At 44.7% G+C, this 26,326-nt stretch overlaps 2 protein-coding genes and 1 long non-coding RNA gene across 5 annotated transcripts in view; 2 read left to right on the top strand and 1 right to left on the bottom strand.

The window, feature by feature from the left end:
- The window catches only part of LOC309521471, a 177,863-nt gene that overhangs the window by 87,170 nt on the left and 64,367 nt on the right, over positions 1 to 26,326 (bottom strand). The window lies entirely within an intron of this gene.
- Positions 1 to 26,326, top strand: part of LOC309521447 (arylacetamide deacetylase-like 4) — an 85,414-nt gene that overhangs the window by 12,570 nt on the left and 46,518 nt on the right. The gene's annotated exons all lie outside the window — the stretch shown is intronic.
- Positions 7,158 to 26,326, top strand: part of LOC309521445 (arylacetamide deacetylase-like 4) — a 30,426-nt gene continuing 11,257 nt past the window's right edge. For 2 of the 3 annotated variants that reach the window (XR_014214669.1, XR_014214670.1), the window contains exons 1-2: positions 7,167 to 7,467; positions 18,639 to 18,851. Coding sequence is in view for 1 of the 3 variants with exons in the window: in XM_082203946.1 (XP_082060072.1) it covers positions 7,287 to 7,463; positions 18,635 to 18,851 (394 nt within the window). In the remaining 2 variants the exon portion in view is untranslated. Of the gene's footprint in view, positions 7,468 to 18,634; positions 18,852 to 26,326 lie in introns of all 3 variants that reach the window. The other variant, XM_082203946.1, reaches the window with a different exon arrangement.

The raw sequence follows: 26,326 nt of genomic DNA, 5'->3' as shown, positions 1-26,326 counted from the left end.
TATATAACTAGTTGTCAAAAATGTTCTGTTCACAGTCAATGAACTCTTCCAAAATTTCCCTTTTTCTGGCAGCCCTTTTCCAGGTTCGGAGCAGTGATAATTTGATTTTTCACTCCCTCCTGCAGGCTTGCTAAGTCCAAAATCCCCCCCTTCTCCTGTTTCCACGGTTTTTTTGTAACTTTAACCGATGAAAATTCAATCCTTTGCCAAAAGCTTCCAAAGACTTTAGCTTATAACGTCTTTGCTTCAATCTATTTACAAAAAAGGGGAAGGTGGACTTCCTGTTTAAAACCTTCCCCTTTTCAGTGCCAAATTAAATTATTTGAAGATCCAGTTTTGCGTTCTACTCACGGGTAGTTGTTTAAAGTCCAATTGTCCACAGGAAAAAGTCAGCACTCTCCAGCAACAGCAATGCGGGTTCACTCTGCGAAAAAAGCAGTCAATTCGAAGCACCGTGCCACTCACCCCACGTCTCTCCGGATCCCCGAAACCGGGTTTCCCCGTGAGTAGGGGAGGCGCAAAGGTGCCAGCCGGATCCCAAGTTCACAAGCTTCTCCCGCTTGTGATTTCAGTGGGTCTCCGCCTTTGCCGTGGCGGTCAGACCCTAGTTTTCGCGGAGCTAGTTCTTCCCAATCGGAGGAGCTCCGCCATTGCCGGAGGCGCCAACCCGGAAGTCTCTCTTTCTAGAAAATCTCTCCCCTCCTGACTAGAATGAGAGCCATGTAGGCTGTATCCACACAGCTTCTACTTCTCCTGGCTCAAAGTCAGCCCTCCAGCTAGCTCCTGGCGTAAAACTCTCCCAAGACACTCAAACCAAGCCCAGTCTAAAAACTCCCTCAGAAACTGCTCCTTTTATTTTTCTCCTCCCACTCTGCTTAGTACTCTTTTTTTAAAATAGTATTTATTAAAGTTTTAAGTTTACAAAAAGACAAAAGAAAAAACACCAAATTAAACAATAACAAAACCAATACATCACAATAAAAAACAGAAAAATAAAAACAATTAAAAACAAAGAAAAAAAGAAAAAAGAAGAAAAAACAAATTGAACCTTCCCATAACTTATCTTTCATTTGCTTGTTTCCCTGACCTCCTCACACCTCCCTTTTTTGTATTCTAAGTCAATTATCCATTTCAGCAAATCCTTTCCATCTCTTCAAAATTTTTATCCTGAAAATTTATCTTGATCTTGATATAAGTTTACTTTCCCTCTTTTCACCAATTAACAGTCTATTTTCCTTAAATCTTTGATACATTTTTGCTAAAATCACCTAGATTCATTCCAACATCATTCTAACATTCATTAATTTTACAATGTTTCTGTAAATAGTCTTTAAATTTCTTCCAATCTTCCTCCACCAACTCTTCTCCCTGGTCTCGGATTCTGCCCGTCATTTCCGCCAGTTCCATATAGTCTATCACCTTCATCTGCCATTCTTCCAGAGTGGGTAGATCTTGTGTCTTCCAATACTTTGCAATAAGTATTCTTGCTGCTGTTGTGATGTACATAAAGAAAGTTCTGTCCTTCTTTGGCACCAATTGGCTGACCATGCCCAGGAGAAAGGCCTCTGGTTTCTTCAGAAAGGTATATTTAAATACCTTTTTCATTTCATTATAGATCATCTCCCAGAAAGCCTTAATCCTTGGACATGTCCACCAAAGCTGAAAGAATGTACCTTCCGTCTCTTTACATTTTCAGCATTTATTATTGGGAAAGTGATAAATTTTCGCAAGCTTGACTGGTGTCATGTACCACCTGTACATCATTTTCATTATATTCTCTCTTAAGGCATTACATGCCGTGAACTTCATACCTGTGGTCCATAACTGTTCCCAGTCAGCCATCATAATGTTATGTCCGACATCTTGTGCCCATTTAATCATAACAGATTTTACCGTTTCATCCTGAGTATTCCATTTCAACAGCAAATTATACATTCTTGACAAATTCTTAGTTTTGGAGTCTAACAGTTCTGTTTCCAATTTTGATTTTTCCACCTGGAAGCCAATTTTTTAACCAAATTATATGCCTCCATTATCTGATAATAATGAAGCCAGTCTCGCACTCTATTTTTTAATTTTTCAAAACTCTGCAGTTTTAATCTGTTTCCCTCCACTCTGCTTAGTACTCATTCAGAGAGGCTCCAGCCCTCTGGTGGAATTCTGAGGGACTGCATCACCAAACTCTGGTCTGGCTTTGCTGTCCATCACAGAGGTACTTAGCAGGGGTCAGCAAACTTTTTCCGCAGGGGGCCAGTCCACTGTCCCTCAGACCATGTGGTGGGCCGGACTATATTTTGAAAGGGGGAGGGGAATGAATGAATTCCTATGCCCCAGAAATAACCCAGAGATGCAATTTAAATAAAAGGACACCTTCTACTCATGTAAAAACATGCTGCTTCCCAGACCATGTGTGGGCCGGATTTAGAAAACTTCCGTGGGGGAGAGGGGAGGGTGGGGAAAAAGCTTTGCAGAGGGATCAAGAGGCGAGAAAGTGGAGCCTGCTCCTTCTACAGGTTGGGAAAAGCAGGGTAGGGGTGGGTAAAAGGTAAAGGGACCCCTGACCATTAGGTCCAGTCGTAGCCGACTCTGGGGTTGTGGCGCTCATCTCACTTTATTGGCCGAGGGAGCCAGAGTACAGCTTCCGGGTCATGTGGCCAGCATGACTAAGCCGCTTCTGGCGAACCAGAGCAGCGCACAAAAATGCTGTTTACCTTCCCGCTGGAGCTGTACCTATTTATCTACTTGCACTTTGGCATGCTTTCAAACTGCTAGGTTGGCAGGAGCAGGGACCGAGCAACGGGAACTCACCCTGTCGCAGGGATTCGAACCACCCACCTTCTGATTGGCAAGTCCTAGGCTCCGTGGTTTAACCCACAGCGCCACCCGCGTCCCTTACAGAGGGTGGGAGGCTGGCCCAAATCTGAAAACACGATGCTACTGTCCCTTAGAGCAGCTTGTTATTGGTCCTGGGGAAGGCTGAGAGGAGGTGGGGAGGGGAAATGGGGAACTTTCCTTGGGCAAAGCCAGTTTGAAGAAGAGTCCGTCTGCGCCCGGCAGGCAAGGGAAGGGGGTGGGAGTGGAAGCACCCAAACACAGACACGAGGCTTAATTTTTATTATTAGGAGGCATCCAGGGCGTAGGAAGAGGGGGTGCGGTGGCGGCAGCCCGCCCTGTGTGTCATCCCTGAGGTGGGTGACAAAAAGGCACACTGCAGGGGGCTCGCCCTGCTGCCCCATGTGCTGCGGCTTGAGTTGCCACCACTGCCCACAGCAGATCACCACGCACGCCCCCCCAGCTCGCCCTGCCCCCCCCCCCCCCGGTGCACAGCATGGCCGGTGCTCTGGGTGTCTGTGCAGCTAACTCCACCACTGACTGAAATTGTTGCCCCGAAGCAACGGGCGAGTTTCCAGGTCGGTGTAAAAATGCTCTGAAATGCTGCTGTTTGATTTATTATCCTTTCTTTGAGAGGCCTCTTTCCCTCTCCCCCCACTCTCTATCTCCAAATCCCCGGGCAGGTTGAATCCTAATAGCGAGTTGTAGAATTCATGCCAAACTCCTGAGCTATGGAATCTCTCCCTTAGATTCCCTAAAACTAGATCAAATCACTGCTCAAAGACTGATCCGCCAAAGACTGGATGACATCGATTTACAGCGAAATTATATGCTGGGGGGAGGTGTTTGTTCGCCCCAGAACATTGGTATCACTTTAACTTACCGCGTTCCATCATACCTCTCCTCCCTTTCGACTGTTGCCCATAGGCTGGCCTTCACCAAAGCGAGGTTTAACGTTTTTCCCTCCAATGTCCTGAGACATAGATTCTCAAAGGGCCAAGCCTCCGCCATGTGCGAATGTGATAAGGAGACGCCGGAGTCGCTTCAGCACATTATGTTCACTTGCCCCTTATTCAAGGTGCCACGGGCAAATTTGTTGGGATCAATCATACAGAAACTAGAGGGTACCCCACCAAAATTCCACCTTGCCCAAATCTTGCAGGATAAGGATACCCATACGACCCTGAAAGTGGCTAGGTTCCTGGTCGCTGTCCTTACCCAAAAGCGTTGCCAAGGAGCACCACAAGCTAATTAAGGCATAGTATGCCATTCCATCTTATAATATTTTATTGTTATAGTAGTGTTTTAGCGGTTGTTTTTTCCCACGTGCACAAGCTGTTATTTATGTCTTGTTTTTATCTGTATGGGCCTATGGCCGTAATAAATTATTATTATTATTATTATTAGCGAGTTGTCCTACCCAGTACACTTACTCAGAAATGTATCCCATTGGTTTTAGAGTTTACTCACAAGTAAGGGTAAAAGGGTCGCAGCTCACATGCACTTAGTTATGCCAGGCATAGGCAACCTCGGCCCTCCAGCTGTTTTGTGAATACAACTCCCATCATCCCTAGCTAACAGGACCAGTGGTCAGGGATGATGGGAACTCTAGTCTCAAAACACCTGGAGGGCCCAGTTTGCCTATGCCCGAGTTATGCTTTACCAGCCTTTTGCTACACTACTCCTTGTCGTCCATACAGGGTAATCAAAACAAAAATAACAAGGTAAATTGGCTATAATCCCAGCAATTAATCCATGTTTTTGTTTTAATTGTGGAGTTATATACAATGGCAAGGGCAATTTTATTCTGGTAAATATACGTTGCTAGAAAGCTAATTACTTTGTACCAGGTTTCCTTTCAACATCTCATTAATTTGACTTTCTGCCTTATTACCTCTGCACCTCTAGGAGCCACACAGCTCCGCTGCTCCTGGGACTTGTTAAGTTGTGGGCGAACATATCAGACGACACAGCAATTCTTCCAAAGCAGCTCTTTATTTGTAAGCTGGAACAGAACTGAACAGAGGAGCTCAAGTCAGCCTGCTTATATAGAGCTCCACTAGAATGCAACAGTAACCATTTTCTGTAACTAGCCAATCACTGAACGTCACTTTCGATCCTTCATTTGCATACAAACTATCCAATCACTGAATGTCACTTTCGATCCTTCATTTGCATAACTATCTACAGTATCCCCCTGCTGGCCCAGGGTGAGAACTTCAGTACATAACAGGACTCCCCTCTCCCTTTGGGCGTACTTGTCTGCAGCGGCGGAGGAAGCCGCTTGGGCACCTGGGGTGGCGTGTTCAGGAGCCTGTTTCCTCCCACTCAACCGCCCTACATCTGGGGGAGAGGCAGCGGGCGGACCGTTTGGGCAGCGCAAAGCCTGCGAGACGCATGACTTGGGCACACTGCAGGTGCCACGATGAGTGCCGCCCGGTATTTTGTCACCCCCTCAGTGGTGACACCCGGGGCGGCTCCTCACCTTCCTTGTCAGCTCCAGGCATCCTGCTGCCACTGGATAGAAAGACAGAAAGAAGCAGCCTGCTGCAGATGGAGGGAAGTGCTGAGGAACCAGGGGGAAAGGAGAGCAAATGGAGAAAGAGGAGCGGGGTGGGGTTGGACAGAGGACAAATAAATGCTGGCCTGCAGCTTTATCTTCATCTCAGAATTAACACTGGCAACCTTCCATTTGGATTTCTGCAATGTGTTATGCAAGGAGTTGAATTCTGAAACTTCAGTTAGTACCAATAGTGACTCTTGGGACATAGATTGGCACTTGGCAACAGATCCATATCTCATCTGGGCCTGGGTAGATCCCAGTCTGTTTTCAGGTGTGCACGTCTGATCTGAATAGGCCCACGTGCGGAGTTCCTTCAGGTATCATGGCCCTAATTTGTGAAGGGTATAGATACCCTTGGGACACTGGTGGCGCTGTGGGTTAAACCACAGAGCCGATCAGAAGGTCGGCGGTTCGAATCCCTGCAACAGCTCCCGTTGCTCAGTCCCTGTTCCTGCCAACCTAGCAGTTCGAAAGCACGTCAAAGTGCAAGTAGATAAATAGGTACCGCTCTGGCGGGAAGGTAAATGGTGTTTCCGTGTGCTGCTCTGGCTCTCCAGAAGCGGCTTAGTCATGCTGGTCACATGACCCGGTCACACGACCTGTACGCCGGCTCCCTCGATCAGTAAAGCGAGATGAGCGCCGCAACCCCAGAGTCGGCCACAACTACTCCTAATGGTCAGGGGTCCCTTTACCTTTTTTATAGACACCCTTGCCCTTCCTAGCTGGACCTTAGGATGGTGGATCCTTCTCTGGGAGCCCGCTGCAGATAGGGTGCAGCAGAGGGCTGCCCTGACCACCCACTTCTTAACACTTGATCTGAATATACTGCTTGCACCTGTTTGTTCACTGACTTATTGGCCTGGATGACATTTCAAGGTTCTCCTTGGCAGCTCAAAGTTTGAATTCAAGTGATCAGAGGATGGTGAGATCCACGGTATCTTCTTGCTTGTTGGCCTGATATGGAGAGAGCAGCATAATGCCTTGCCTTTTGTGTGTCCGGGTATCTGGGTTTGACTAGAATTCTGTCGAATGTGGGTATAATGAAATGGACCCATTGCACTCCAAAGGACTTGGCTTAACTTTTTGCACAGATGTTTCTCGTTGCTAAATCTTCAAACTCAAGCAGATATTATGTAGCAACATCTGCCTGGAGTTATGATGTGACAATTTTGGGACTTCACATTGAGAAAAAGAGAGAGAGAGAGGGAGGAAGGGATATTTATTTTTAATATCTTCTGCATTTTCAAATTAACTTTTGAAACTGCAGGTTGTAACAATAATCCTGCCAATGTTCTTATCTGTTTACAATGTATCTGTAAATATTCAATAAACCATTTTCATTCTTTTATAAAAAGTTTGTTATCTGGGTTTTTTATTTTTCTGGTAAGTTTTGCGATTTCTGCACATTCCTTAAGTTTTCTGTATCCATTCTTCCTTCGCTGGGACTGACAGCTCTTTTCCGGAACACGTTGCAGTGACCCTCCTCTTGGGAGGATGCCATTGCAGTGCAAGCCAGCCCCACCTGCATTGATGTGCAGTCTCTTTTAATTACCCCTGATAAACTCCTCAGGGAGGGAAGAGGCACAATGATTTTGTGTGGGAGGGCAGGCAAACTCCTATGCATGCCTTCCCTTGGGAGGAAAAGATAGGCAAATTCACACCCACCAATGCGTATCCACACCCTGTGTGAGGAACAACAGTGTCTTTCGGGAATCCAGGATAGCTGCAATGTTTTACTCAATTACTAAACTATTTGTTTTCTTCTCAACTGAGAACTATATGGGTTGGCCTAGGGTGTTCTTTTCCACATGGCATAGATTGTTCTCCTATAAAAGCCACCAGCGTTGGCCAAGGCAAAGTCCTTGTCTCTGTGCCTCTGAGTTTAAGGGAAATGGCGTTTGGTGAAACTCTGTGGATGCTGATATTATATTCAACTATTTTCATTCATTTCTTGCTGTTAGTGTGGGGAGTTTCTTATCGTCTTACCAGGACCCACCTGCCTCGAGGACTGTCCTATCGCCCAATAATGCTGCTTCACGATTTCTTAGTGGGATATGGATTGGCACTAGTAAGTATATTTTACATATATCATGGGGATGAAGACACCTCTATAAAAGGGGCTGCAACCCTTTATTTTTTTTTAAATATTTATTAATTTTTCACAAACAACAAACAATAAAAACAAAAGCCAACATTTAAACGTTTAAACATTTAAACTACAAAAACAAGACAAATAAAAATGCACTGTAGAAAAACAGTTGATAGAAGAAAGATGGTAAAAAATAAAAATAAAAAATGAAGAATAAAAAGAAGAGAAAAAACCACAAAACAGGGCTAAAATGGATTGATATTTTCAAATCTTATGTTTTCTTCACTAATTTCTTGACCTCCTCACACCTCCCATTTTGTATTCCAGTTCAAATATTAAATTCAGCAAATCCTTACCCTCTAGCATTTTATCCTTACTCCATATATTAACCTATTATTATAAATATCCATTTCCAATTATCATTCCCTATTTACATTTTCATAAGCATCTCTTTACCAGTACCACTTATTTTCAATCAAACGTCCTTTCAACATTCCTTAATTTTACAGTGCTTCTGCAGGTAATCTTTAAACTTCTTCCAATCTTCCTCCACCGACTCTTCTCCCTGGTCACGGATTCTGCCGGTCATCTCTGCCAATTCCATGTAGTCCATGACCTTCATCTGCCAGTCTTCCAGTGTGGGTAGCTCCTGTGTCTTCCAATATTTTGCGATGAGTAATCTTGCTGCTGCTGTTGCGTACATAAAGAAAGTTCTATCCTTCTTTAACACCAATTGGCCGACAATGCCCAGGAGAAAGGCCTCTGGTTTCTTCAGGAAGGTATATTTAAATACCTTTTTCAATTCATTATATATCATTTCCCAGAAAGCCTTAATCCTTGGGCACGTCCACCAGAGGTGAAAGAATGTACCTTCAGTTTCTTTACATTTCCAACATTTATTATCGGGCAAATGATATATTTTTGCAAGCTTGACTGGGGTCATGTACCACCTGTACATCATTTTCATAATATTCTCTCTTAGGGCATTACATGCCGTGAATTTAATCCCGGTGGTCCACAACTGTTCCCAGTCAGCAAACATAATGTTATGACCAACGTCCTGTGCCCATTTAGTCATAACAGATTTGACTGTTTCATCCTGAGTATTCCATTTTAACAGCAAGTTATACATTCTTGAAAGTATCTTGGTATTGGGGTCTAACAGTTCTGTTTCCAACTTTGATTTTTCCACCTGGAAGCCAATTTTTTTGTCTAGATTGTATACCTCTCTTATTTGAAAATAATGAAGCCAATCTCGCACTCTATCTTTTAATTTCTCAAAACTCTGCAATTTCAATTTGTCTCCTTCTTGCTCTAAAATCTGCCAATATTTTGGCCACTTGGCCTCCATATTGAGTTTCTTTTTGAGCTTTTGCCTCCATTGGTGACAACCACCTTGGGGTTTTGTTTTCAAGTAAGTCTTTGTAACGTGTCCAGACATTAAACAGTGCTTTCCTGACAATATGGTTCTTAAAAGCCTTATGTGCTTTAACCTTGTCATACCATAGGTATGCATGCCACCCAAAAACATTATTGAAACCTTCTAAGACCAAAATGTCTGTGTTCTCAAGAAGCAGCCAGTCCTTCAACCAGCAGAAAGCTGCTGATTTATAATAGTTTAAGGTCTGGCAGGGCAAATCCCCCTCTTTCTTTTGCATTGGTTAATATTTTAAATTTTATTCTGGGTTTCTTGCCCTGCCAGACAAATTTAGAAATGTCTCTCTGCCACTTCTTGAAACAGCAATTTTGTCCAGAATTTGTAACGATTGAAACAAAAACAACATTCTTGGCAATACATTCATCTTGATAACAGCAATTCGTCCCAGCAAAGAAAACTTCAAGTTTGACCATATTTCTAAATCCTTTTTAACGTCTGACCAACATTTTTCATAATTGTCCTTAAATAAGTTCTCATTTTTAGCAGTCATATTAATCCCCAAATATTTCACCTTCTTAACCACTGTTAAACCTGTCTCATTCTGAAACCTCTCTCTTTCAGTCATTGTTAAGTCATTTCAGTCTTAGCATTCATACAATTTGTACTGTTTTTGTAAATAGTCCTTAAACTTTTTCCAATCCTCTTCCGTTGTTTCTTCTCCCAAATCTCGAATTCTGCCAGTCATTTCAGCCAGTTCCATGTAATCCATCAATTTCGTCTGCCACTCTTCCAGTGTGGGCAAATCTTGTGTCTTCCAATATTTTGTAATAAGTATTCTTGCTGCTGTAGTCGCATACATAAAAAAGGTTCTGTCCTTCTTTAACACTTTCTGGCTGACAATGCCCAAGAGGAAGGCTTCTGGTTTCTTGGTAAAGGTATATTTGAATACCTTTTTTAACTCATTGTAGATCATTTCCCAGAAGGCCTTCACTCTTGGACAAGTCCACCAGAGATGAAAGAATGACCCTTCAGCTTCCTTACATTTCCAACATTTATTATCAGACAGGTGATATATTTTTGCAAGCTTGACTGGGGTCATGTACCACCTATATATCATTTTCATAATATTTTCCTTCAAGGCATTACATGCCGCGAATTTCATTCCGGTGGTCCATAACCTTTCCCAGTCCTCAAACATGATGTTATACCCAATATCCTGAGCCCATTTTATCATGGCTGATTTAACTGTCTCATCCTGAGTGTTCCATTCAAGCAGCAAGTTATACATTCTAGAAAGTACCTTAGTCTTTGGTTCTAACAATTCTGTTTCTAATTTCGATTTTTCCACCTGGAATCCTTTCTTTTTGTCTAAGTTAAAAACCTCTTTAATTTGAGCGTAATGTAACCAGTCTCGCACCTTATTCTTTAATTTCTCCAAGCTCTGCAACCTCCAATTGTCTCCAATTTTTTCTATTATTTCCCAATATTTCGGCCAGCCGGCCTCCATATTGAGTCTTTTCTGGGCCTTAGCCTCCATTGGTGATAACCACATTGGGGTCTTATTTTCTAATAAGTCTTTGTACTTTGTCCAGACAATAAATATTGCTTTCCTGACAATATGGTTTTTAAACACTTTATGAACTTTTACCTTGTCGTACCACAAATATGCATGCCAACCAAAAGCATTATTGAACCCTTCCAGATCTAGGACATCAGTGTTTTCTAAAAGTAACCAATCTTTCATCCAGCAGAAACCTGCAGCTTCATAATATAACCTTAAGTCCGGCAGGGCAAATCCCCCTCTTTCCTTTGCATCAGTTAGAATTTTAAATTTTATTCTGGGCTTTTTGCCCTGCCAGACAAACTTAGAAATATCTTTCTGCCACTTTCCAAAACATTCCACTCTGTCCACAATCTGTAGGGTTTGAAATAAAAACAACATCTTTGGCAATACATTCATCTTTATAGCTGCAATTCGACCCAACAAGGAAAGTTTCAATCTTGACCAAGTTTCTAGATCCTTTTTGATTTCTGACCAACATTTTTCGTAGTTGTCTTTAAATAAGTTCAGGTTTTTAGCAGTCAAATTAACCCCTAGGTATTTCACTTTTTTAACCACATTTAACTCAGTCTCTTTCTGAAACTTTTCTGACTCCAAAGGTGTTAAATTTTTCTCCAAAACCTTAGTTTTTTGCTTGTTCAATTTAAATCCCGCCACCCGACCAAACTCATGAATCAGTTCTAGAACTCTTTTCGTACTAGATTCTGGCTCCTGTAATGTTAAAACCAAGTCATCTGCAAAAGCTTTAAGTTTGTACTGTTTCACTCCGACCTGTATTCCTTGCACCAACCGGTCCTCCCTAATCATATTCAAAAGCACCTCCAGGACTGAAATAAATAACAAAGGGGATATGGGGCACCATTGTCGTGTTCCTTTTTCAATTTTGAACTCTTCTGTCACCACATTGTTAACTATCAATTTATCTTTTTGTTCTGAATAAATTGCCTCTATTCCATTTTCAAACCCCCATCCCACTCCCATCCCTTCAAGGTTTTTCTTCATAAACTTCCAAGAGATATTGTCAAATGCCTTCTCCGCATCAATAAAAATTAACACTGCTTTTGTATTGATATTAGTTTGCAGAAGTTCCAAGATGTCAATAATATTCCTAGTATTATCAAACAAATGTCTGCCTGGGAGAAAGCCTGCCTGATCTTTATGAATTACTTCGTTTAACACTTTTTAAAGTCTACTTGCCAAAATATCTGCAAAAATTTTGTAATCCACATTTAGGAGTGAGATGGGACGGTAGTTCTTAAGTTGAGTCTTTTCAGTTTCCAGTTTAGGTATCAATGTGATGAAAGCTTCTTTCCACGATTCCGGTGCCTTCATCCCCTCCATGATCTGATTACAGACCTCCATTAGTGGTTGAATCAAGAGATCTTTCAATGTCTTATAATACTTGGAGGTGAGTCCATCTGGTCCTGGAGATTTGCCTAGTTGCATATTCTGAATGGCACCTTCAATTTCTTGTTGTGTTATTTTGTGGTTCAGAGCTGTTCTCTTTTCCTGGGATAATTTTGGTAATCCATTAGTTTTTAAAAATTGGTCTATCTCAGTCTCTTTCTGCAGCCCTTGCGTGTAAAGTTGTTTAAAGTATCTCTGGAAGCACTTTCTAATTTCCTCAGGTTTCTGGATATTTCTCCCTTCAATCTCTAGGTTTGTAACCGTGTTCAATTTTTGTCTCTTTTTCAACTGCCATGCTAGCAGTTTCCCACACTTATTTGCTGATTCAAATGATCTTTGTTTCATTAATTTAATTTTCCACTCAACTTCTTGATTTATCAATTTGGCATATTGTGCTTGGTGGAATTTGATTTCTCTCAGAATCTCCTGAGATTTGGGTTTTGATCTTAATTTTTTCTCACCATCTCTTATCTTCTCTAAGATCTTGTCCTTTTTTCATTCCAAAGTCTTTTCTTTATCGTGTTCTGTTGTATCAAAAACCCTCTCATAACAGCTTTACTTGCATCCCAGATTACTCTTTTTTTCCACTGTGGTGTTCAGATTTATTTCAAAATAGTCTTTTAATGTCTTTTGGGCCTTCTTGACAACCTCCTGATCTCTTAACAAGGTGTCATTCATTTTCCATCTGAAGGAACCGATTGGGGTTAGTCTGATTTCCATTTTCATGGCGTTATGATCGGAGCAGATTTTGGGGCAGATTTCCACGTTTCTAGTCTTAGGTGCCAGTCCTCTAGTTATCCTTATTTGGTCGATTCTTGTCCATGACAGATGGGCTTCAGAAAAGAACGTTCCTTCTTTTCCTAGGGGGTTCTTTGTCCTCCAAATATCAACCAAGTCCATAGTGTCAGTGAGTTCAAAGAAAGTTTTAGGTAGTCTGCCATCTTTTGTTAAGTTTTGATTTTGTGACTTATCCATATTTGTAGAGACCACCCCATTCATATCTCCCATCATAATGATGTTGCTATAGTCCAGATAATCCAGCATAGTCTCATGCAGTTTCTTGTAAAATTCTGATTTCCCCTCATTCGGTGCATATATTCCTAATATCAAAAACTTTTCTCCTTGAGTCTGAATCTCAATCGCCAAAATTCTTCCTTGTTCATCTTTAAATAAAAACTTTGGTGATAGGCTCTCCTTTGCATAAATCACCACTCCTCTTTTTTTGACTCTATCCAATGATATAAATTCTTGGCCTAGTCTTTTGTTAATTAGCACCTTTCTGTGGAGCCTAGTCACATGAGTTTCCTGCAAGCAAATAATGTCCAATTGTTCTTTCTTCAATATGTGAAATATTCTTGTCCTTTTTTCCGGGGAATTCCCACCATTAATATTCCAGCTAAGGAGCTGCAGAGACATCCTGGATCAATCCGCTATTCCTTTGGTGGTGGCGTCTCTTTCTTTTGATCCTCTGGTCCCAAAGGTGCAGGTACAGGGGCGGGTACTGGCGGAGGTGGTGGCCAAGACCCAGGTCCTACTGCTCCTTTCTGAAGGTCCTCTCCGTGGTCGTCCAGAAATTTTTGTTGGTCTTCTGCTGATTTAATTTTGACTTTCTTTCCTTTGAAGTTAAAGGATAATCCTTGAGGGAATTCCCACCTAAAGGGAATTGAGTTGCCTTTCAGCAATCTTGTTAATTCTGTATATGTAGATCTAAGGTCCAAAAGTTGTTTCGGAATATCTTTGTAGATTTCTGCCTTGTTGCCTTGAATAACAAGTGATTTTTCAAAATGGAGGCCTAATATTTTGTCTCTCTCTTGCTTGGATCTCAAAATGATCAAACAGTCTCTGGATCTGTCCTTCCTCACCACTCTTCCCAGTCTAAAAGCACTTACGATTTTAAAGTCCTTATCTTCTTCAATAGCCCAGAACTTTGAAAAATCTGATGTCAGATAACCAATCAAATCCCCCTGTTCAAGTTCCGGGATGGCTCTCAATCTGAGATTATTTTCCCTATTTCTCAATTCGATCATAGACAGGTAGGCCTGCTGTTCGTTAATCTGTTTATGCAAAGGTTTTACCTCCACCTGTATCGCTTCAACTTTCTGATTGGCTTCCACAGCTTTTTGATTAGCTTCCTCAGCCAATTTGCGGTTTTCTGCAGTTGCTTCCTGTAGATTCCCGATTGCTTGTGTATGTTGAGCAACTTGTTCAGTCAGTTTATTAATGCTGGCTGTAGCTTGGTCAATTTTTGTCGAATGCTCATCTGCCTTTTTATTTAAACTTTCCAATTGTCCCAAAATTTGTTCTAGAAGTGCAGAAGATCCTCCTGTAGCCATATCCTCTAATGATGTCTGCTCAGCTTCTGCTTCTTGTATCCCTAAAACAGCTGGGACAGATGATCTACGTGGCTGAGAAGTCAGAGTTGTTTGTACTAATTGTTTAGCTTTCGTTTTAGCCAATCTTGTTTTCCCTGTGCCACTCATTCCAATCCTGTCTACGTGCCAAGGTCGGGCTATATGCAGTCCCATGGGAATGACAGTTCCAGAGAGTAAACAACAAGGCAGCAGAGAATCAAAACAGAAAGCAAATCCCAGACAATTGTAAATCCACAGTCCTCTAGGGGGAGTGCAACAATGTCTCAAAGGAAAGAATAAAGTTGTTCCGCCATTAAAATCCCAGCAGTTTAAAACACATTGAAAGGATCCTTCAGCTCCCTTTTGCGATGCAGAACTTTCCCAAAGTTAAAACAAAGTCTCTAAAAAGGTGCGAGAAATAGCTTCCCCATTTGTATCCAAATTGTAACGCTCCAATGTAACACTTTCGACAGTTAGACAGTTTCAGCAGTTTGACAGTTCTTTTTTTCCTTTAGCCTGGCAGCCCGTGAATTGGGCTTCTTTTAAACAATCCACAAAGGAAGGGGAGGGTAACCAACAAAGGTAAAACGAAATTGTCTCTCTTAGTCTCTTAGAAGCAAATTCAGTCGTTGCACAACAATCCACACTTTTACAACCTTTTTTTTTTTAAGCGATTCCAGCTTGTCAAAATCTTTACTTTAGTTCTTTAAGCACAGCCGGGAGACGGACCTCCTGGTTGCATCTCCCGCTTTCAGCCAAATTCAGTCTCTTTAGTTCCAAAATTTCTTAATTTTCCCCTACTTACGGGTTTGTAGTTTTAAATCAATTGTTCCAGGAAAAAAGGTCAGCGCTCATCGGTAGCAGCCGCGCGGCTTCACTTCCGCAGAAAGAGCGATCAACTCACAGCACCGCACCACCCTTCCACGTTCCAGAGCCCCTTACGGGGTTCCTTCTTCGTTTTGGGGGGTGCTTCTGGTGCCTGCCGAGTCCCACGGCCACAGGCTCACTCTGCCTGTGGTTTATCTTTATGGGTCTCCGCTGTGCCGTAGCGGACGACCCGTTTCTGCGGAGCTCCCCTTCACAGCGCGAAGGGGACCGCCATTGCCGTTTCGCGCCGCCTCCGGAAGTCAAGGTCCCTCCCACAGCTTTACTGTGAGACTTTCTCAGGATCAAAGTGGAAAATTCCCCAGCCAATGTTTCTTTTTCAGTAAGCCTCTAGGGGGACACAGTAACAGTCAATGATGTGGGGCTGCAACCCTTTAGAGTCAATAAAATAATTTAGAATAATTCTTTTTAAAAATGCTCATTAATTTGAAAATATTGAAACCAATCTGATACCCATTCTTGAATTTCTTCTAACTTTTTCATTTTACATGCATTACCAGAAAAACACAGTATGTCTCTATAAGTACCCCAATTCTCTTGAATGTTTAATTTCCTTAGTGCACTGCCTTCAATAGGAGATAATCATAAAAGTGATTTCCGTTCAAGTAAATTTTGATATCTGGTCCACTTTCCACAGTGTTTTTATCTCCTGACCTCTGCTGCCCACTACTTTCTTTCTCTTATAAAAGAAAATCATCAAGCTGCTTTATTGCTTCCAGTACCTTAACCACATTTTTCATCAGGTTTTCCATGAACAGTACCACATCATCCGCAAATGTCCTCAGTTTGTAAGTTTGAAGACTCACTTGGAGGCTTTGTATATCATTTTCTCTAATATCCCCACACAACACTTCTAAAACCAAAATAAACAATAATGGTGAAAGTAGACAACCTTCTCTTGTTTCCTTGCCAATAATGCATTTTTCTTATAAAATTCTGTTTACTGTTTGCAAATCGCCCTGTATATTTATTCCTCTCACAAATTTCTCCCTGAACCCCATTTTATCTAGTAATTCCCACCCCCAACCCCAAGAAGCATTACACTGGGTAACAATTTTTTTACTTTTTGAATGTTGTCTAGATTTCTACAACTGATTTAGGGTATTTTTGCACTGCTGAATCAGGAAATGGCATCCGTTTCTCTCCATCAGGTCAGGTTTACTGTAAACTGAATGGTGGGCATTGATAAAGGTAAGTACACGTAAATTGCATGTTGCTTCACCATTTTTCAAACTTCAGGGCTTGAACTTCCGTTTCTTGGAACTCCTGGAATGCTCAGCAGCAGGGAGGTATTTCTTCAGAGTCCAACAGTAGTCAGCCATCATGACTGTCCCAGCGACCCTGATACCTGGTCTCCATCTCTTTCATGTCCTGATGGAATCTCTCCCCCTGCTCGTCACTCATTGAGCCCAGTTTCTCAGGAAACTGGTCCATATGTGAAAATAGGTAGTGCATCTTGAAGCTCATGTTGCAGCCCAAGTTTCTGAAAGCAGTCAGCATGCTGCTGTCAATGAACAGTCTCCAATCTTTGGGTTCGTACTGTGGCACTCCAAGCTTGAGCAGAAGCTGCGCAATATCTGCACAGTACACCACGTCTTTCTCTTCCGAGAAAAAACGGAGGTACTCTTGATGCCTGTTGCGGAAGAAGCTGATGCAAGCACTGTCAGAGAGGTTTTTTTCCTTCAATCTGGATGCCAACAGTTCGGCAGAGTCCTTTACAAGCTGAGGTCGTGAACTAGATCATTCAATTCCTTTTGCGAAAATGGATGTGGGAGCATCATCTTCAAGAACCACTTCTTCTTCTTCATGTCCTTCAACACTGGAGGTATCTTCGTCACTAATGTCAAGAAGATCTCCAAAGATAGGCACTGGAATTTCATCACAATGAGCTACAGGACGATGTGCTGATTGAAGATCAGGATACTTGAGGCTGCTCCAGTTCTTTCTGTTGATCCCAGCCGCACCAATTTATGGAAGATTTCAAGGTTTTATGACTTCAAACTGAACCCTTTTCCAAATAATCACCCAGAACTATCGGACCTGAATACTTCTTGTCATTAAAATAATCATTTCCAATCAAAACAATTATTCGACATGGCATTTTACCCCCACCAACTTCTTCTAAAATGCTGCACACAAGAGTACATGTGAACAAAAACATAAAAAAGACATGTGGCCATAGCTCAAAAACTTGACCTGATTGAGCAAAACCAATGTGATTTTTGGATTCAGCGCATCAGATTCGTCCTAAATCAACTAAAAAAACACAGACAACAAATTTGTTGTTGACCAGTGAATTATCAAACACTTTCTCTGCATCTAGAAAAACCATGGGTAATTGCTAATCATTTCTTTTTTCAAAATATTCAGTAGCATTTAATGCAATTGCAACATTATCTTTTAACTGCCTCATTGGCAGAAATGCTGTCTGGTCTTCATGTATTAAGTTTCCTAACACTTGTTTGAGTCTTCTTGCTAATATTGCCGCAAACCATTTATAATTACAATTAAGCAAAGTAATAGGTCTATAATTATTGACTTGGGCTGGGTCATGATCTTGTTTTGCTATCAATGTGATATTGGCATACTAATAATAATACTAATTTTATTATTTGTATCCCACCCATCTGGTTGGGTTTATCCAGCCACTCTGGGTGACTTACAGCATATATAAGCATAATAAAACATCAAACATTAACAAACAGAATATCTTATACAGACTAAAATAAACCTATAAATCGATTAATAATAATAATAATAATAATAATAATAATAATAATAATAATAATAATAACCAAATTGAAATAGCAACAAAATCCCAACAAAACATTTAACCAACCCCAACCCAACAAAAGCAAAACAGGGGAACTAAAATTAAAGATTCAAAATTTTTTTAGCCAGTTGCCATATCCCAAGAGTTGTTCCAGCAATGCCCCTCTGGCCTCCCAGCATCCCCTTTTAGCTGTTCAAGGTGAGTCTGGGCCCTGCCCCCTAGGCCAAGGGGAAATGGGCCTTTCAGAAGGGAATGGTCTTCCAAGTATCAGGTATCTCACCCTGTGTCAAAGTACTGGTCATGATCATTTCTAAAGGCTGGATTAAGGTAAAGGTAAAGGTACCCCTGCCCGAACGGGCCAGTCTTGACAGACTCTGGGGTTTGTGCGCCCATCTCACATCTATTGGCCGGGGGCCAGCGCTGTCCGAAGACACTTCCGGGTCACGTGGCCAGCGTGACAACGCTGCTCTGGCGAGCCAGAGCCGCACACGGAACGCCGTTTACCTTCCCGCTGGTAAGCGGTACCTATTTATCTACTTGCCCCCGGGGGTGCTTTCGAACTGCTAGGTGGGCAGGCGCTGGGACCGAGCAGCGGGAGCGCACCCCGCCGCGGGGATTCGAACCGCCGACCTTTCGATCGGCAAGCCCTAGGCGCTGAGGCTTTAGCCCACAGCGCCACCCGCGTCCCCAAGGCTGGATTAGACGGTCCCAAAATACTTTTTTAAGTATTAAAAAATTGCAAGTGGAAAAATATCTAATGCTAATTATGCATGCTAAATGTTTTGTTTTAAACAGGCAGGAATTCTGGAAAAAATGGGCATCTGCCATAGATATTCCATAATCAGGGCCATGTGCCTGTTCATTCCGATAATGAAGGACTCCAAACTGATCACAAAGGACCTGGTTTTTGATGGGGTGCCTGTGAGGGTATACTGGCCCAAGACATCACCTGCTGGGAACAGGAAAGGAATCATCTTTCTTCATGGAGGTGCTGCAGTGGCTGGAAGCATTCGTAAGTTCTGTGAAATGTGTTGGAAATGGTAGAACCTCTATTTACAACCGCCACCACTCGCGGACATTCTAAGTTGCGACCACAGCAAACCCAGAAGTAAGTGGTGGGCTTGCTGCCATTTGCGCCTGCACAGAAGTGGGCAATAGTCGTCCGTGCCTGCGCACAATGGCGCCTCTCCCAGCGACCCGTTTCGCCATAAGGACGGTGTGGCGATCACACAGGGCCCCCACACGTTTCACGGTCTATTGACCCTGTGCCACCACTGCGGTTGCTTTCTTCGCTGCCACCACCCCGCTTCTCACGGGGACACACGGAGTCCAGAGAGTTGTTAACATAAACAAATAATCAAGTTTATTTTTAAGAGCAGGAACAAGAATATGGTTGCAGTTTATTTTCCTCTGGTCAGTTTCCTAATCTTAGTTCCTACAACTTCAAACTGAATTATTCCCAACTATCTATCTAACTCCCTAACAATTCCTCCCACTCTCTCACAATACAACTCAACCAACCCACTGCTAATCCACCCTCTTCCTTCTCCAACACCCAAGCCTCAACTCCCAACTGACAAACCTCAACTCCCAACTCCCAAACCTCAACCGTCAACCCCCAGACCTCAACTGACTTTTCAAAACCTCCCACTCTATCTTTTACTCCCCCCTCACATTCTCACTGGCCAATCACCTCACACCCATTTTAACCCTTTCCTTGACACATCCTAGGGGGCAAATGCCACATTTCCCCCCCCTTAAGAAGATTGACTCAGGAGGGATAACTTAGAATCATAGAATAGAATAGAATCATAGAATCATAGAGTTGGAAGAGACCACAAGGGCCATCGAGTCCAACCCCCTGCCAAGCAGGAAACACCATCAGAGCACTCCTGACATATGGTTGTCAAGCCTCTGCTTAAAGACCTCCAAAGTAGGAGACTCCACCACACTCCTTGGCAGCAAATTCCACTGTCGAACAGCTCTTACTGTCAGGAAGTTCTTCCTCATGTTTAGGTGGAATCTTCTTTTCTTGTAGTTTGGATCCATTGCTCCGTGTCCGCTTCTCTGGAGCAGCAGAAAACAACCTTTCTCCCTCCTCTATGTGACATCCTTTTATATATTTGAACATGGCTATCATATCACCCCTTAACCTCCTCTTCTCCAGGCTAAACATGCCCAGCTCCCTTAGCCGTTCCTCATAAGGCATCATTTCCAGGCCTTTGACCATTTTGGTTGCCCTCCTCTGGACACGTTCCAGTTTGTCAGTGTCCTTCTTGAATTGTGGTGCCCAGAACTGGACACAGTACTCCAGGTGTGGTCTGACCAGAGCAGAATACAGTGGCACTATTACTTCCCTTGATCTAGATGCTATACTCCTATTGATGCAGCCCATAATTGCATTGGCTTTTTTAGCTGCCGCGTCACACTGTTGGCTCATGTCAAGTTTGTGGTCAACCAAGACTCCTAGATCCTTTTCACATGTACTGCTCTCAAGCCAGGAGTCACCCATCTTGTACTTGTGCCTCTCATTTTTTTTGCCCAAGTGCAATACTTTACATTTCTCCCTGTTAAAATTCATCTTGTTTGTTCTTGCCCAGTTCTCTAATCTGTCAAGGTCGTTTTGAAGTGTGATCCTGTCCTCTGGGGTGTTAGCCACCCCTCCCAGTTTGGTGTCATCTGCAAATTTGATCAGGATGCCCTTGAGTCCATCATCCAAGTCGTTGATAAAGATGTTGAATAAGACCGGGCCCAAGACAGAACCCTGTGGCACCCCACTAGTCACTCTTCTCCAGGATGAAGAGGAACCATTGATGAGCACCCTTTGGGCTCGGTCAGTCAGCCAGTTACAAATCCACTGAGTGGTAGCATAGTCAAGACCGCATTTTACCAGCTTCTTTACAAGAATATCATGGGGCACCTTGTCAAATGCCTTGCTGAAATCAAGGTAGGCTACATCCACTGCATTCCCTTCATCTACCAGGCTTGTAATTCTGTCAAAAAACGAGATCAGGTTAGTCTGACATGACTTATTTTTCAGAAATCCATGCTGACTATTGGTGATCACAGCATTCCTTTCTAGGTGCTCACAGACTGTTTGCTTAATGATCTGCTCCAGAATCTTCCCTGGTATTGATGTCAGACTGACTGGGCGGTAATTATTTGGGTCCTCTCTTTTCCCCTTTTTGAAAATAGGGACAACATTTGCCCTCCTCCAGTCTGCCGGGACTTCGCCTGTTCTCCAGGAATTCTCAAAGATGACTGCCAGTGGTTCTGAGATCACATCTACCAGTTCTTTTAATACTCTTGGATGCAGTTCATCTGGCCCTGGAGACTTGAATACATCTAAACTAGCCAAATATTCTTGTACTATCTCCTTAGTTATTCTGGGCTGTGTTTCCTTTGCTGAATCATTTGCTCCAAATTCTTCAGGTCGGGCATTGTTTTCTTTATCGGAGAAGACTGAGGCAAAGAAGGCATTGAGGAGTTCAGCCCTTTCTGTGTCCCCTGTTTGCATTTCACCATCTTCTCCTCTGAGTGACCCCACTGTTTCTTTGTTCTTCCTTTTGCTATGAACATACCCATAAAAGCCTTTTTTGTTGCTTTTAACCTCTCTAGCAAGCCTGAGTTCATTCTGTGCTTTAGCTTTTCTGACTTTGTGTCTACACGTGCTGGCTATTTGTTTGAATTCCTCTTTGGTGGTTTCCCCCCTTTTCCATTTTTTGTACACATCCTTTTTTAATCTTAATTCAGTTAAAAGTTCTTTAGATAGCCACCCTGGCTTCTTTAGGCACCTTCCATGTTTCCGTCTCATTGGTATTGCCTGACGTTGTGCTTTTACTATCTCCCTCTTAACAAACTCCCAGCCATCATGAACTCCCTTTCCTTTTAGTATTGTTGTCCATGGGATCTCACCCAGCACTTCCCTAAGTTTTATGAAGTCGGCTTTCTTAAAGTCAAGAAATTGAGTCCTAGTATGCTTGGCTGCTCCTTTCCGCTGTATAGTAAACTTCAGAAGAGCATGATAATAATATAATAATAATAATAATTTATTATTTATACCCCGCCCATCTGGCTGGGCCTCCCCAGCCACTCTGGGCAGCTTCCATAAAAACCAAAAATACAATAAAATATCACACGTTAAAAACTTCCCTGAACAGGGCTGCCTTAAGATGTCTCCTGAATGTCAGATAGTTGTTTATCGCTTTGACATCTGCTGGAAGGGTGTTCCACAGGGCGGGTGCCACTACCGAGAAGGCCCTCTGCCTGGTTCCCTGTAGCTTTGCTTCTCGCAGTGAGGGAACCGCCAGAAGGCCCTCGGCGCTGGACCTCAGCGTCCGGGCAGAATGATGGGGGTGGAGACGCTCCTTCAGGTATACTGGACCGAGGCCGTTTAGGGCTTTAAAGGTCAGCACCAACACTTTGAATTGTGCTCGGAAACGTACTGGGAGCCAATGCAGGTCTTTCAAGACCGGTGTTATATGGTCTCGGCGGCCGCTCCCAGTCACCAGTCTAGCTGCCGCATTCTGGATTAGTTGTAGTTTCCGAGTCACCTTCAAAGGTAGCCCCACGTAGAGCGCATTGCAGTAGTCCAAGTGGGAGATAACCAGAGCATGCACCACTCTGGCGAGACAGTCCGCAGGCAGATAGGGTCTCAGCCTACGTACCAGATGGAGCTGGTAAACAGCTGCCCTGGACACAGATTTGACCTGTGCCTCCATGGACAGCTGTGAGTCCAAAATGACTCCCAGGCTGCGCACCTGGTCCTTCAGGGGCACAGTTACCCATTCAGGACCAGGGAATCCTCCACACCTGCCCGCCTCCTGTCCCCCAAAAACAGTACTTCTGTCTTGTCAGGATTCAACCTCATTCTGTTAGCCGCCATCCATCCTCCAACCGCCTCCAGACACTCACACAGGACCTTCACCGCCTTCACTGGTTCTGATTTAAAAGAGAGGTAGAGCTGGGTATCATCCGCATACTGATGAACACCCAGCCCAAACCTCCTGATGATCTCTCCCAGCGGCCGCATGTAGATGTTGAAAAGCATGGGGGAGAGGACAGAACCCTGAGGCACCCCACAAGTGAGAGCCCAGGGGTCTGAACACTCATCCCCCACCACCACTTTCTGAACACGGCCCAGGAGGAAGGAGCGGAACCACTGTATAACAGTGCCCCCAGCTCCCAGCCCCTCAAGACGGTCCAGAAGGATGCTATGGTCGATGGTATCGAACGCCGCTGAGAGATCCAGCAGAACTAGGAAACAGCTCTCACCTTTGTCCCTAGCCCGCCGGAGATCATCAACCAGTGCGACCAAGGCAGTTTCAGTCCCATGATGAGGCCTGAATCCCGACTGGAAGGGATCCAAATGGTCTGCTTCTTCCAGGCGTGCCTGGAGTTGTTCGGCAACCGCTCGCTCAATCACCTTGCCCAGGAATGGAAGATTTGAGACTGGGCGATAGTTGGCCATCATGGCCGCATCTAAAGATGGTTTTTAAAGAAGCGGTTTAATAACCGCCTCTTTCAGCGGGTCTGGGAAGGCTCCCTCACAGAGGGAAGCATTCACCACCCCACGAAGCCCATCGCCCAGCCCTTCCCGGCTTGCTTTTATTAGCCAGGATGGGCAAGGATCCAGGAGACAGGTGGTTGGTTTCACTCGTCCAAGCAGCCTGTCCACATCCTCGGAGGTAACAGATTGGAATTGATCCCACTCAACTTGACCAGACAGAACTCTTGCACTCTCCCGCCCCGGCCCTGCTCCCACGGTGGAGTCTACTTCTTCCCGAATCTGAGCGATTTTATCTGCAAAAAACTTTGCAAAATCATTGCAGGAGAACATGTGGCCCGTACTGGGCCCCGATGTTGCCGGTGGTTCTGCTAAATTGTGAACCACCTGAAAAAGTCTCCTGCTGCTGTTTTCTGCAGATGCAATAGAGGCGGTGAAGAAATTCTTCTTCGCCGTCGCTATCGCCACTTGGTAGGCTCGACGTTGAGCTCTAACCTGTGTCCGGTCAGATTCGGAATGAGTTATCCGCCACCGGCGCTCTAGCCGTCTCAACGATTGTTTCATTGCCCTCAGATCCATGGAATACCACGGGGCTGTCCGGGCTCCATGCAATCGGAGAGGGCGCTTCGGAGCCAAACAGTCGATAGCCTTGGTTAACTCCACATTCCAGCGGGCCACCAGGGAATCAGCTGAAAGGCCATCAACATGGGATAAAGCATCCCCTACCACTCTCTGGAAACCATTTGGATCCATTAAGTGGTGGGGGCGGACCATCCGAATTGGTCCCACCTCCCTGCAGAGGGGATGGGTCGCAGAGAAGTCCAGTTGCACCAGGAAGTGATCTGACCATGGCACTTCTTTCATTTCGCTTTTACTTAGTGTCAGATCACCAACATCCATAGAGGTAAACACCAGGTCCAAGGCATGTCCACGGCTATGGGTTGGGCCAGACTTATTCAGGGACAGCCCCATGGAGGCCATGCTTTCCACGAAGTCCCGAGCGGCCCCTTGTAAGGTCGTGTCGGCATGGATGTTAAAATCCCCTAGAATGACCAAGCTAGGTGTCTCCAGGAGAACATCCGCCACGACCTGAAGCAGCACGGGCAGGGAATCCTTGGCGCAGCGGGGAGGTTGGTACACCAAAAGGAATCCTGTACTGCCCCTATTGCCCAACTTCCAGAACATGCACTCAGAAAACTGGGTCTTCCCAATAGGACGCCTGGTGCAAACTAATGACTTCCTAAAAATCACTGCAACCCCCCCTCCCCGCCCACATGACCTGGGTTGCTGTGCGTAAGAGAAACCTGGTGGACAAGCCGCGGCAAGAACAGGCCCATCTGCTTCACCCAACCAAGTCTCTGTTACACAAGCCAGGTCAAATCCTCCATCCATGATCAAGTCATGGATGGCAGTGGTCTTATGAATCACTGACCTGGCATTGCACAGCAGCACCTTCAGGCTATGTGGGTATCCCTTGCTGATTCTAGTATCCGTCCGGACAGGACCAGACCCGGAGGCAGGGATAGTCCTCAGACAACGACTAAACCTGCCTCCTCTGTAATGACATGGTCTGGTCTTAGCGTAACTCCTCCTCCTACCCGTGATCACCGAGATCGGTTGTCCCAGTGCATCCCCCCCGTGGAACATGCCCCAGCCATTTTGTGGGCTGGGGCCCACTCCCCGGCAGCCCTGACCCCTCCCCCTAAAAACAAAATAATACCTTAAACAAACAAACAAAACCAATAAAACAATACAAACAAAAAATATAAAAATTACAAAAACATCAAAATAAAAAAATAATAATTCCCCAAGCCCAACCAAACATCAATCCCACCCCCACCCCCACATACAAAAAATCCAGAAAATTTTTTTAAAAAACATTTTAAAAACACTCTGTGCCTCTCCTCGCGCCTAATGATCCTTCCACTTCTACCCCACTAACCAGGTCATCAACATTGGTTAGGACCAGATCTAAAATGGCTGTTCCTCTTGTTGCTTCTCCCACTTTCTGGACAATAAAGTTGTCTGCAAGGCCAGTGAGGAATCTGTTTGACCTTATGCTCTTGGCTGAGTTTGACGTCCAACAAATATCCGGGTAATTGAAGTCCCCCATTACTACTACAGTGGTACCCCGCAAGACGAACGCCTCGCAAGACGGAAAACCCGCTAGACGAAAGGGTTTTCCGTTTTGGAGGTGCTTCGCAAAACGAATTTCCCTATGGGCTTGCTTCGCAAGACGACAGCCCATAGGGAAATCTCCAGGACAGCGGGGAAGCGCAGCGCGTCTTCCCCACTGTCCTCGGACCTCCTCCCCCACCCCCCGCCCGGCATCAGAACGAAGCTCCGATGCCGGGAGGTGGGGGGGGAACAGCCTCCTTCCCCCGCCCGGCATCAGAACGAAGCTCCGATGCCGGGAGGTGGGGGGGGGGAAGCCTCCTTCCCCCGCCCGGCATCAGAACGAAGCTCCGATGCCGGGAGGTGGGGGGGGGAAAGCCTCCTTCCCCCGCCCGGCATCAGAACGAAGCTCCGATGCCGGGAGGTGGGGGGGGAACAGCCTCCTTCCCCCGCCCGGCATCAGAACGAAGCTCCGATGCCGGGAGGTGGGGGGGGGAAAGCCTCCTTCCCCCGCCCGGCATCAGAACGAAGCTCCGATGCCGGGAGGTGGGGGGGGAACAGCCTCCTTCCCCCGCCCGGCATCAGAACGAAGCTCCGATGCCGGGAGGTGGGGGGGGAACAGCCTCCTTCCCCCGCCCGGCATCAGAACGAAGCTCCGATGCCGGGAGGTGGGGGGGAACAGCCTCCTTCCCCCGCCCGGCATCAGAACGAAGCTCCGATGCCGGGAGGTGGGGGGGGAACAGCCTCCTTCCCCCGCCCGGCATCAGAACGAAGCTCCGATGCCAGGCAGGGGGGGGGGAAGCCTCCTTCCCCCGCCCGGCATCAGAACGAAGCTCCGATGCCGGGAGGTGGGGGGGAACAGCCTC

This window comes from Podarcis vaucheri, assembly GCF_965113315.1.
Source record: "Podarcis vaucheri genome assembly, chromosome: 16".
Classification (NCBI taxonomy): Eukaryota; Metazoa; Chordata; class Lepidosauria; order Squamata; family Lacertidae; genus Podarcis; species Podarcis vaucheri.
Note: the sequence above shows the minus strand (reverse complement) of the source record. Positions and strands in the feature narration are given on the sequence as shown.